Source organism: Haemaphysalis longicornis, unplaced genomic scaffold (genome assembly GCF_048455015.1).
Source record: "Haemaphysalis longicornis isolate Haplotype H1 unplaced genomic scaffold, Haemaphysalis longicornis Haplotype H1 scaffold_7, whole genome shotgun sequence".
NCBI classification, from domain to species: domain Eukaryota; kingdom Metazoa; phylum Arthropoda; class Arachnida; order Ixodida; family Ixodidae; genus Haemaphysalis; species Haemaphysalis longicornis.
In genome coordinates this window covers 138,726,271-138,739,455 of record NW_027526422.1, presented here as the reverse complement: position 1 = coordinate 138,739,455, position 13,185 = coordinate 138,726,271, and the positions used below count along the sequence as shown (strand labels likewise).

The window sequence follows — 13,185 nt, the reverse complement described above, 5'->3', positions numbered from 1 at the left end:
AAGACCGTCACTATACATCGAAGTTTTCAAAAGAATGGCGTCAATGAGCAAATGAATAATTCAAACAACATTTATAAGAAAAGTAATTAAATAATAGAAGATCCAGGAACAATCCTCAGTAAATTAACACAGAAAAAAGTGTTCACGAAATATGCAGACTCATGGCTCTGCGTTAAATTGCCACGAAAAGGGCACAGATGCCGTCTTCATAAAAATAGATCCCTGAATTCAGGACCAAAAACCAATCAATACAACGGGATCGAGGAACCACCTTTAATAGGCAATTACTGGAGTAGTCGTTTCATAGAAATAATTGCACATATAACCCTGCGTGAAAAAGAAAGTAATACGAACAAGTAAAATCTGTAATTGATATCAACGGCTCACTATGTTGTGTTGCTTCAGCCTATCACAGGCACACCTAAATCTCTTCCTGTACCGAAATCTCCCTCCACTGGAATATGCGGGTGCCTAAATGTCCATGTACTGATATGTTCCTGCACAGATAAGTCTTGTAAAAATAAGTTCAAATGAATGTGCTTTTCTATTCCTTACTTGCCGCAGAGTTTGGATTCCGTTCCGGCGAGTGCACTATGCCATACTACCTAGCAACGCCACGGCACGCAACTTTTACAGTGCTCATCTCTTGCAGTGTGCTGTTTTGTCGCGTGCTGTTTCGTCGCCGTGCTGTTTTGTCGCCGTGCTCTTCTGTCGCGTGCTGTTTTGACGCCGTGCTGTTTTGGCGTCGTGCTCGTCTGTCGTGTGCGGTTTTGTCGCTGTGCGCTCTTGTCGCTGTGCTGTTTTGACGCGTGCTGTTTTGACGCGTGCCCTTTTGACGCCGCGCTGTTATGTCGGTGCTATTCTTTCGCGTGCCGTTTCGTCGCGTGCTGTTCTGTCGGTATACCGTATATCTCCTTCCCAAAGGCGCATAAGCAGCTCGCCGCTTTCCCTCTGGGGAGGTACGCCGACGCAGCTAGACAGGGTGCGGAGTGGTGTCTGGTTTCGGCAGGGGCCCAGTACCGCCGGTCCGACTTGGTCCCGCCCCCGTCCCCAAATGCGTTGCCTCAGGCAGCCCAACCCGGCGCCACACCGCTTGCGGGGGCCGCAGCGGTTGTGGGGCCAACCGCGTCCGTCGCGACCGGTGCTGCTCCCGCTTCGGCTCCCCGTCCTCCAGTTTGTTAGAGGGTGCCGAGGGGATGGATATCTGGGCCTCCGCATCGGCTCCCACCGCCGCCGCAGCGCCCATGTCACTTCTGGCGCCGGCGACGCCCGCGGTGGTGGCGGGGCAAACGAACGGCCCCCGAAGGGTGGCCAAGTCCAGGGGGCCCGGTTCGTCGGGCACCCCTATGACATGTGACGAGGAAATGGACGTCGGGCCGTTCCTCCCTGCTACGCAGCGCAGGGAGCGGACCCCAAAATCCAACACACACACACACACACGCACACACACACACACACACACACACACACACACACACACACACACACACACACACGCGCGCGCGCGCGCGCGCGCACGCGCGCACGCACACGCACACGCACACGCACACGCACACGCACACACAACACACGCACACACTCCATTCATCCTAAAATGTAAATAATGGGAACAGAAAACTTCGTTCAGCGAAAACCGCAGAGGCCTCCTTAAAAATCTTGACGATGTGTATGAGATGCTACATGCGAATCAGCCAAGTATCCTATGGCTCCTAGAAACTCACCTGTATTCCAAACAAACAAATTTCCTAAATAGGTACATGGTATTCAGAAAAGACAGGGTTGGCTGCACACACTCTTCGGGCGGGGTGGCCATGGTCGCCCTTAAAACATTAACATGCCACCCTCGCTCTTTAAACACTGTCCTTGAGGCTGTAGGAATCCGTATGATAATATTTAATAGGCTGATAACGGTATGCTTCATTTCCCTGATTTTGCAATTCTGAGCTCTGATTTCGAGGCACTGGTTGGCCAGCTACCCAAAACCTACATCCTCATAGGCGACCTTAATCGCACAACTCTCTTTGTAGCTCCTCCCGAACGGGCGCCTGACGTCGCCTGATACAGAAGTTTCTTACATCCTCTAGAGCATGCCTTTTCAACAAAAATCAGCCTACATATCATAACTTAGGACACAATACATACTCACATGTTGACTTGGCTATTGGTTCCGCAGTTCTCTTTCCTTGTCTTTAGTGGGGCGTGGGCACTGACCCGTATGGTTACGACCACTTCCCCACTTCACTAAGGTATATAGGTAAGGGCGGAAGCAGTGCACCTTCCTATAACAGGTTTAATGAATCTAAAGCAAATTGGAGTACATTCACAGAAACAAGTAAGCTACACCACACATCCATAAAACTTCCACATGTGGAGGAAGCAGCCCAGGTAAACACGGCCACATCCTCGACGCCGCCGAAAATCTATTACCCACGCATCCGGTGCCTCGCGCAACCAGAGGACGCCGTGGTGGAATGAGAACTGTAGGCGAGCGCGCGAGGCCCAGAATAAGGCTTATGGTGTCCTCCACCAGTACCCCCACATTCAATAACCTTGTATCATTTAAAAGGAGAAGGAATTTGGTAAGCGTTTGCGCCGTGAGGCAAAACGAGAGAGTTGGCGCACCTTCCTTACGTCCATAACTCATACACAGACACACACAAAGTATGGACAATAATACGCAAACTTAAAGAAAAACATACACGCAGCCTGCCCCTCGTCAGAACAACAGAGAGCATGCCCGAACATCAGGCTGTTTCACTTGCACAACACTTCCAACACGTTTCCAGTTCAGCACAGTACACAAACACTTTCCTAAAACACAAAACCACTTTTGAAAAGAAGTTTCTCCGTGACAATAACAAGTCAAAATGCGGTTACAACTATGCATGGATAGAGTACGAGTTGAGGGCTGACCTGAGCACATGTAAACCTTCAGCTCCAGGTGCACACACGAAAACATAAACCATGATACAAAACGTACACCCAGACACTCTTGAAACACTCCTACACATATACAACAAAATATGTCTTTCCTGGCACATTCCACGCTCTTGGCGGGAGGCCATAGTAGTGTCGTTACTGAAGGATGGGAAGGACCCTTCCTCTCCCGCCAGTTATCGTCGCATCGCTCTGACAAGCTCTCTGTACAAGCTGCTCGAGAAGATGATAAACAGAAGACTTGTGTACTTCTTGTTCTACAACGGTCTTCTCGAGAGCTGCTAGGCAGGCTTCAGGTTGGGGCGATCCAGAAATGACCAACGTGTCGAAATTAAATCATATATAAAGGATGACTTCGTGTAATAACAGTTTTGCCCTACGGTGATATCGACATCGAGAAAGCCAATGACACCGCTTGGCGGTACGGCATCCTTAGTGACATGAAGTCATTCGGTGTTTCGGGCAACATGTTAAACATCCTTTGTAATTATGTGTCGGAGAACCTTTCGCGTCAGAGTTCGTTCTCCACTGTCGAAGCTTCATGTGCAAGAAAATGGCGTGCCACAAAGTGGACTGTTGAGCTGCAGTCATTTCATAATTAAGATGAACTCTCTTGGAAAGGCACTTCCACCTAAATCTCTTATTTCATGTTTGTATGTGACGCGCAAATATGCTTTCAATCGTGTAATATGTCAATCTGCGAACGTCAAGTCCAGCTTGGCGTCAAGAAACTTGCCGGCAGGGCTAACAACAATTGCTTTAAACTGAATCCGGCAAAAAGCTCTTTCTTTGCGTTCTCCAGAAAGCGTGGGGTCCATCCCGACCCATACATTACTCGTAATGACGTGACGCTTCCTATGAACAAGAAACACAAGTGACTAGGTGTTGTGTTTCACCACAAACTCACATTCATTGCACGCGTCAAGGAAATTAAGCATAAATGTTTGAAGATAAGAAATATCCTCAAGATTCTCTCCTATTAATCGTATGGTGCCGACAAAGAACTCCAGCCGCGCTTGTATACTTCTTTGGTTGGGTTTCGTTTGTACTATGGAACAGTGGTTTATGGGTCGGCGACTAAAACAGCATTCGAATACTTGACCCAGTGCTGCACTTGGGGCTGCTTATGCATCGGGTGCTTTTCGCACTAGTCCGGTTTAAAGTTTGTTTGTCGAGTGTAACGGGTGGAGCCGTGAGAACCAGCGGAAGTACATGGATTTGCTTTATGCTTTTAAGATGTTACCGTGAATAACCGTCCTTCTTATCCTGTCTTCAACAATACATCCACATCTCTGCTGTTTGTAAACCGCCCATTCGTTCCTATGCCCTTTTCACTTAGAGTGAGAGAGCGAGCCCCTGATCTCAGCGCTTCGTTTTTACACGTGCACACATCATCCTTTTCAGACATTTTACCGCCTTCGCAAGATCGAATTGTGTCCTGCGACCTTTCTTTTATGAAACTTGGCATAAATCGGATACCACGAGCTGCAATACTGGAGCACTTTCTGTCTCTGCAGTTTAAATACCCATGTGCAGAATTTTACAGTGACGCGTCTAAAGCATACACGATGGTGTCCTGGGCTGCTCATGGTCCGAATTTTATTGCAGCTAAAATTATGAGCGTGCACAGAACCATGTTTCCTCAGAAGCATATAGATTTTTTTTATCGTACAGCACAATGGTGAAAATGAAATCCCCAATTCTGTCCTCTATACAGGCTCCTTGAGTGTTCTTCGAGCACTATCATAGCACAAGCCCCCCCCCCCCATAACCGCATAGTTAATCTTGTGTTGAACACCATTGTGAGGAGGCACTGCTCACCGGACAGTGGTCGGCCGATCGATGTGACGAGCAGGAGGTGAAGGTGCGGGGGGGGGGGGAGAAGAATCGCGTGGGAAGAAAAAAGCGAGGAAGAGGAAGCCAGAAGGTCGTGGCACGAGAGCGGGACGAACAAAGTTCGAGGAGTGACCTGCCGGACGAGAACGTTCGGGGAACCTCTGTTACACACCCGAAAACGATCGGGGAACCTACGTTGCGAGTCGTATCTTCCCCGTTGACATTGAGGCAGATCAGCCGAGACCGGCAATAGAGCACCCGGGCCGAATCGCTCATCAGTCAGAGCAAGGGCATCGACAAGAGCTCCGTGGCAGCGCACTGAGCCTAGCTCACGGGAAAGAGCGACGCCACTTTGTGGCGGCCAGCGCCAACGTCAAAGAAACAGCCAGCGCCTTCAGCCATCACACCTAGCAAGTGTACCGCCACAGCTCACTGACACCGAGTAGTGCCAGACTTGAGCGGGAACTCTCTTGAGTTAACGACATTGTCTTGTCGGACATCTAGTCGTTTGATTAGAATAGCTCATAGTTAATTTGTGTATCTTTCTAATTTTGTCCCGTGAATACAGTCTGTCGTTGTCTGACGTCACGTACCTCGCTTCGTTTCCGTCAGTTAAACTTGACCTCCTCATCCAAAAAACAACCTGCATTACAACGATAATGTCTGTGTATGCGCAAAAGCATGAGCTGCTCCTCTGCTGGGTCCCAGGACACACTGGGATCACTGGGAACGAGTTGGCAGACGTGAAGGCCGCTGCTACTGCACTCAGGAACACTGTAGACATCACAACGTTACTCTATACAGACCTCAAGCCACACATAAGACAACACTTGCGTAGAGCAAGGCAAACACACTGGAGTAAAAAAAAATAGAACAAACTACATGTTATGAAGCCACACTTGGGACGGTACACAGCGGACTCACACAACAGATACAAGGAAATCGCCTTGGCTGGGCTACGGCTAGGGCACACGCATGCAACGCACTCGTATCTGCTCACGGGATCTTCTAGACCCCAGTGCAGCAGGTGCGGAGAGGCCCTATCCGCATTTCACGTACTCATTCAATGCAAGGCACTCGACCCCACACGATGCAAACATTTTCCTGAACTGCACAGACAACACATCCCGCTACACCCATCACACTTCTTTGCCGACAACCCAATGTTTTCTAACAAGCGTGTTTTCCAGTTTTTAGCTGACGTAAAATCTGTGCAGCTCTTGTCATATCGCGTGGAATCATCCTGGCCGTACACACCTACCATCTCCTTTATATTTTGTATTGCGCCACTTTTACTTATACTGACAGGTTTTAGTATTTACAGCCTGATCAACCACTAAATGACTTCTCTGGCGCTCTTTGCTCTTAGTCGGTCTTTTGCCATTTCACCAAGCATCATCATGATCAAAATTGGTCAACGTAATTTTGCAGCAGTACGCACAGCAGAGTCAGCAGATATTCTGACCGGGAGCCACTGTGTTAAACAGCGCCTCTCGCGATCAATCTCGAGTCAATCGAATGACCAATCGAATGACCCGGTCAATCGAATCACCCGGACCCGGATGAGCTGTACCTAATTTAGAATTCGTGCAAGGAAGCAAAGCCGTTTTTATTACTTTATATTCAAAACAGGGAACCGAAAACGAACTCTCCACTACCATTATTCGGGAAAAAACACGCCTTGCCGAAAAGAAAAAAAAGGATTTTTGTATTTTGGGTGGAAGGCTAACATAAAAAAGTACAGTAAATAATGCCATGAAAGTAAAACACAACCCTTCAATTATTGCTTACCCATATACATGATAGACTGTTGTGATATTGTCATAATATAATCTCTAAAGAGGCCCTCTCAGGAATGTGTTGTAAGAGCGCTGTTTGTTTTTCTAACAAGAGTGACTCAGGTAGAAACATCTGCTTTTTCAGGAACTGAAATAATAAAGAATATGTAGACTAGATGTATAATTCAATGTAAACTAATGTATGGAGTTTTGCACCCTAAGAACAACACATCTACGCGCAGGAGTGCGCTTGTTACCATTGGAAATTTGGAAATACACAGTATTAAAGTCGAAGAAGAAACGAACGGGTGATAGGACGAGCACGAGAGTAGCTCTACCTGCTGTTCACTTCACCAGTATCATTGCTGCTCTAAAGCCAATAAAAATCGGATTGCCGTCCCATATGTATCTCCTAACCCCGACTATAAAATATTAGAGAATAGTTCTCATTTAGTAAGTGCTTGCACTTGGCGTATCTGCTACGCGAAGGTGAAACTCTGTGAAAAACACGTGGTGACTGTACCTTGCGAAGTGCATCAGGAACGACAGTGTATGTGGTAGGTTTTCTTGCATAAGTTTGCACAGCACCGCTGTGTAGCCTCTTTACAGATTTCGGTAGGTTACCACTTCTTGTTTCGCCGCTTTTAAAGATGACGTTGATATGGCCGGTTGGCAGCACTTTTACCACTTTGCCCATCAGTCCGAAAATCTGGAAAATGCACAAGACGCCATCAGCAGGGGGGAGTGGACATGCAAAGAAATACCTTACCACTTACACAACGCAATTGTTTACAATCAAAAATTCTTGTCCTACGTTGGCGAGAGTTCGAGGATGAGAGGCCCAAACTGCGATTCCGGCATTTAACCCCCAGCTTGAGCAGACAGATTTTATTGTGGATGTCAAACCTGCCAGCGGAATAAGTAGTGGCAAGGATATACTTTCTGTTTACCACAAAAATTTCAATCTTTTGTTGGGAGAAACAGCAAAATAATTTGGACACAATAAAACCGGTAGTTTTTCTTCTATAATACAATCTTGAAGATAAGAAAATCGTGTACACCTATAGTTGCCAGTATTTATAATTAGAAAGCGTATCGAAAAAGTGGTGTAACAAGATTGCTTTATAACAGAACGATTATTTGATTGTAGTGCTAAATCGCCGACGCAACGCAAGATATGAGGCGCGCCGTAGTGGAGGGCTCGGGAATAATTTTGACCTACTGGGGATCTTTAACGGGAGCCCAAATCTTACGCACACGGGCACTTTTTCTTTTCGCCTCCATCAGAATCTTTTATAAAGCCTAGCAATAAGGAAAATCAGGTGTTCTGAGAAGTTAGGTTTCTTTGTGGATTTCCCAATAACGATTAATCCCGTTTGTATCTACAGTTTCTTTTCTATTGTAACAGTTGTCCATTTTTCATATACCCATTCTAGCCATTTTTAGAAACAAGTGTATAAAGAAGCGGAAAGGTTTTTAGAAGCGACGCTGAGAGGAGCATCTCTTGCCGGCGGCCCTATCCTGCGTGCGTCCGTCGTGCGCGTCCGCCCAGCTGCGTCTCTCCTCCGCTCGCCTCCTCTCCTCTCTCCGATAGCGAACACTCTCTGCCAACATCTGCGGTCGCGCTGCGCGCGGCTGCGCACTGTGCGCATGTGCAGTACTCTCTCACCCCGCGATCTCCTCTCCTTCCGGCGCGCTGCGCATAGAAGCGGAGTGCGGCGCTCCAGCCGGTCTTTCAGTCGGCGGTCGTCCGCGCTTGCGCTTGCGCTTGCTCTCTTGCTCTACCCGACAATTGCTTGATGCGACACCAATGGAACCCCCATCAGCGTCGCATCACACCAGGGTTCCCGCGAGAGGAGGTGGGCGTAATTTTTTCCTTTACACTCCTCTGGAAGTGTAGTAGAAAATGGCATCTCACGGGAGACGTGTGCAACCCCACGCCTGCTGTAGTATCTTTTGTAACCTATGCCTATAAAGTGAAGTATCGGACTGACTGACTGACTGACTGACTGACTGACTGCACACCTCGGTAAAACTGGGCGCCACTTACTCACACTCAGAGGGACAAATATATTTTTCTTCACGCACTCACTCCCACTCACGCTCCTCAGTCGACCCCACCATTCGCACTCACTCACGCTCACGCTCACTACGCGCCTTCCACCACGCTCACCCACTCTCAATCACGCTTGCCACTGCCCGTGATCCCTCGCACTCACTTGCGCTCACGTTCACCGATCGCCGCCACCACTCACACTCGCTCGTGCTCAGCCTCACCTCTCTCGTAGCCACTCGCATTCACTCACTCTCACCATTCGCAGTCACCACACGCACTCACTCGCGCTCACAACTCGTCATCTCCCCTTGCACGCGAGTGTGTGCAACATACTCTCCATGAGTCATGAAACCGTACTCTGTTAGTGCATTACGGCGGCAGAAGGCCATTCAAATCCTATTCCTAAATCAACACGCCACCAGAAAATTACTTCTAGGGTGCCCCATAGCAGGAGCTCAGTGACGGCAGTTTTCTGAGCTAAAAGATATCCCGCCATGAACAACCATCCCAGCGAGTGGTTCCAGGGACGAATTGCCAACAGTGACTACAACCGCAGTAGTGCACCGCGGTAAGCCCCGCATATGGCGTGAGTAGCGCGAGTGGACTCACGAGTGGTGAGTGGGGCTCACAGCGAGTGGCTTTCGCACTCGCGAGTGGTGAGTGGAGCTCATCGCAAGTGGCTCGCGCACTCGCGAGTGAGGCTCGCCGTGAGTGGCACTCGCACTCGCGAGTGGTGAGCCTGGCTCCCTGCGCGTGGGGCAGGTACTCCCTCGCATTCACACTTGCCAGTCCAAAATGACGGCAAGGCTGACTCACCACTAACAAGGAAGTGGTGACGGGATTATGTATGAGTGTACTCGTGAGTTACCCAGCCGACCTATGACTAAGTGACTGACTTAATGGCTGACTAACCGGCTCACTGACTGACTGACGTGGATCGCGGGCTCACGCGATTCAAGAGCCTTTGAGTGGCGTTCGGTACCCGAGACGAAGCAAAGATTGAGCCAGTATTGGGATGAACTCTGCAACATTCACCGAAAGGTTGCGTGGTGTGAGAGAGGAGAGCGATGCATTTACAGTATGTACACTATGTTGCATGAGAGAGCCCGCACAGCTTACTCTTCATCTTCGTTTCCCGGTGAATGGGAGCACGGCGCTCTTTTTCTTCCCGAGACAATATTATTACCAAACCTTAAGTAACACACAAAAGACTACGTGTGTTTCAATTGGCATCTTTGTTTCGTTGAGAATTTGCACCGACAGGCGACATTCTGTCTTTCTTGCCGTATCAATTCTTCCATATGTTTGGTGCCAGAAAACCACATCGATGTCATACCAGTTGCCAACTTTTTTAAAACGTGCTACAACTTGTGAACATGCGGAATGACGATAGGTTTTTTACACTTCTTTTCTACTTCTCGTTCCCCCGAATTTGATTTCGCGTCTCTTATTTACCTTAGAATTATCTTGAAAATGACAGACTCTAAAATTCCTGCCATTTTAGCCTATCTAGTTTTCTTGTAGAACTACTGAATATTTTGGTGTGCGCAATTTTGTGAGGGCAGCCCGCAATCAAAGAAACACCAATGCCCATTTCAGCATTGTTTCCATTTCAGCATTGTTTCCAATGCCCATTTCAGCATTGAAGGCCTTCATTGTAGCCTTCTTTGAACGCGTGAAGAGTCAGGATACATGTTCTTATTGTTGAAATAACCAGAAAGCATAAATTACAATTCATTGTTCTTTTTAGCTCAAGGGTGAAGTTCAATCCACAGCCATACGGTTTTAAAACGTTCAAAACCTGAGCCATCTTTTGGTCGCGGTTATCAGGCTTCACAAACACTAGAACATCGTCTACGTATCCAATAATTTTACTCCTGAACCTGCAAAGTTTTGTTCCATCTATCTGTCAGTTCTTCCGAGAAATATGTTGCTAAGGGCAAAAGCAACTTTTAACCCTATCCTAACACCTGCTTTTTTGAAGATAAAGCATTCCTTTCCATTCCACAAACATAGAGTTTAGGCGGAACTATGGGATTTCAAGGAAGCTGTTGACAGACACCCACATATGCTACCACACGTTATCTCATCATTAGCTTTAGTAATGTAAAGCCGTTCACTCTTCATAAGTTCTTCAAAAAGCGTAGAATATTATAGGTCTTGGACGTGAATACCGGATTTGACTGATTAAGAAAACTCACAAGTTCAACAGAGTTCAGGATGATGGCAGGGTTGCATACAGCATGGTTTGGCAAATCTTCCCAAAAATCTAGACACCTCTCACTACCAAGTGCCTCTTTCTGTCATGATTCCCCAAAACAAACACCAGTTATATGGGTTTTAGCCACGAAGAAAACCTCCAAATTAAGGCTTTGCAAATTTAATAGAAGTGGAAAAATTTTCGGGGTTATGCTCATGCAGCAAAACCACCGAGGTGGTGCCGATGCAAAAAACAAAAAACCAAATACGTATGTAAAAACCTGAAAACGCTGAAAAATAAAAGCAAGGCTCCCAGTTACGCGAACATTGCACCACACATGGGTGTCCATCCATATTCTGCAAAACGACAGTTCTCCCTAGGCATTGGTACAAAACATTAGAAAGCTAATACAAGCGTTTCATTTTAAAAGGCGAAGCAATCAGTCTTTTTGCGCCACCCTACATTTCTACAAGAGACCAAGATTACTATTATCTGTGCCACTCACTGCGGATTTAGAGATTGTTTGGTTTCTGAAGGCTTCAAGTTTTCAATTTTCTTCCCTTTCGAATAGCGTGTGTAAACCTGATTCCACATATTTCTTGTAAAACTTGCTTTCATGGTTTTATATTGGTTGAAGTGAACGCACCACGTGAGACGTCGTCAATATATATTAGTGTTTCTTTTATAAACAATTATGCCCAGTTCACGTAGTGTCGTGTCTTTTTTTACCTTCGTCCCTATTTTTTAAGCGATTTCAACACCAATACCGAAGTGGTTTTTGCTGGTATATGCAACGCGTACGATTGTCGAAAAAGTAGTTTCAGGGCTTTGCTTGAAGCAAGACTAAATGTTGGAATGTGCATTTTGGAGCACATCGCATGTTATTAAGGCTCCCCCATTATATGTTTCACTGCGCGGCACAAAGAAGTGGTTTTTTGCTGATAAAGGTTTCTCCTAAAAATGCACAAAACCTATTTTAAAGATTTCGCTATGTTGATTGATTGATTAAGAGTTTTAACGCGGCGACGCTACACCGGGGATGAGGGCCGCCGTAGTGGAGGGCGGCGGGGTAATTTTGACCACCGGAGGCTCTTCAACGTGCGATGAAATCTGGAACGCACGAACGCTTTCACTATTCGCTTCCATCAGAACAGTGGCCCCGTGGGTGGGAATCGAACCTGAGTCTTCATGCTCAACTGCACAATGCCTTAGCCACTGAGCCAGCGCAGCGGGTCATTTCGCTGGGTGACGGCGCTGAAAGGGCAAAAGTAACTTTTCCGAAATTATGTCCATGACTACCAAAAAGGTTTAACTTTTGATCTGAAGCCCAAGCGAAACTGCTGGTTGTAGAAACATCTAATTGAGGCGTACATATGTTCTACAGAATAGGAGCTGAATATGAGTAATGGTTCAAAATTACACCCCAGATAGAGACAAAAGCGCTAAACACTTGTTTCACATATTTTTATTGCAGGCCAATAAGATATCGCGGGAGTGTTTGTTGACGTAGGTAACCTATGCACATATGTGGAAACTGTTTCACAAGATCTATTCATAACAGCCTTGTGCTAGCGAGAATCAATATTTTTTGTAAATTGCCTGATTTTACAAATTCGTAAATCATTATTCCGGCCTTTCTCACATCCTTTTCCTATTCGATTATAATCACGGCCCGTAAAATTGCCGAAAAACCAATTGTCCGAAATCCTCCTGACAATCGTATAGGCCATCGAGATTTTTATATTACACAACCACCAAAGTCAACTTAACTTCAATATTTTTCAAAGTAGCACAGCGCTCGCCATATGTTGGAAAATTCTGCCACCAAAGCCCCGCCCCAGGATCTTATGTTAGTTGTAATAAAACTCTGTCCAATGGGAATTCTTCACTCCAACCAGATAATACTTCCTGTGAGTAATTACTACTTTGAGCACACCATCTATGTAGAATTTGTTTCAGAATACTTCGAATTCGTCACGATTCCCAGCCTTTCCCATAACGACACAGCTCTGCTAGGAGCCGGTGCTACAACGGCCGGCTGGAGGTTATAATTGTCCAGTAGCCCTACAAGACAGGACTAGTACAACATAACACAGCACGTTTCATACCCATTTGTGTAATTAGTATTGGGGCCCACCGCCGCATCGCCGAATACTACCAGTAGTTCATAAACACAAAAAAGTAGTGGCAGAAGAACAGACCACTGTTGAAAACAGAAGCAGGGCACTTAGAGTATCGGATCGTCACCCATTCAACAAAACACGCCCGGTGTGATTTTCCAAATAACCTCTTCTCCATTTCATTACATTCCAGTGCAATCTGAGAAAAGATAATTTGTTAAAAATGAAGGCGTGAGACATACAATCTCAAAACTATCT

General features: G+C 46.7%; 1 protein-coding gene across 4 annotated transcripts in view; it reads right to left on the bottom strand.

The window, feature by feature from the left end:
• The window catches only part of LOC144147061 (uncharacterized), a 429,195-nt gene that overhangs the window by 349,763 nt on the left and 66,247 nt on the right, over window positions 1-13,185 (bottom strand). For all 4 annotated transcript variants that reach the window (XM_077679096.1, XM_077679095.1, XM_077679098.1 and 1 more), the window contains exon 4: window positions 7,075-7,260. In XM_077679096.1, coding sequence (XP_077535222.1) covers window positions 7,075-7,260 — 186 coding nt within the window. The remainder of the gene's footprint in view (window positions 1-7,074; window positions 7,261-13,185) is intronic.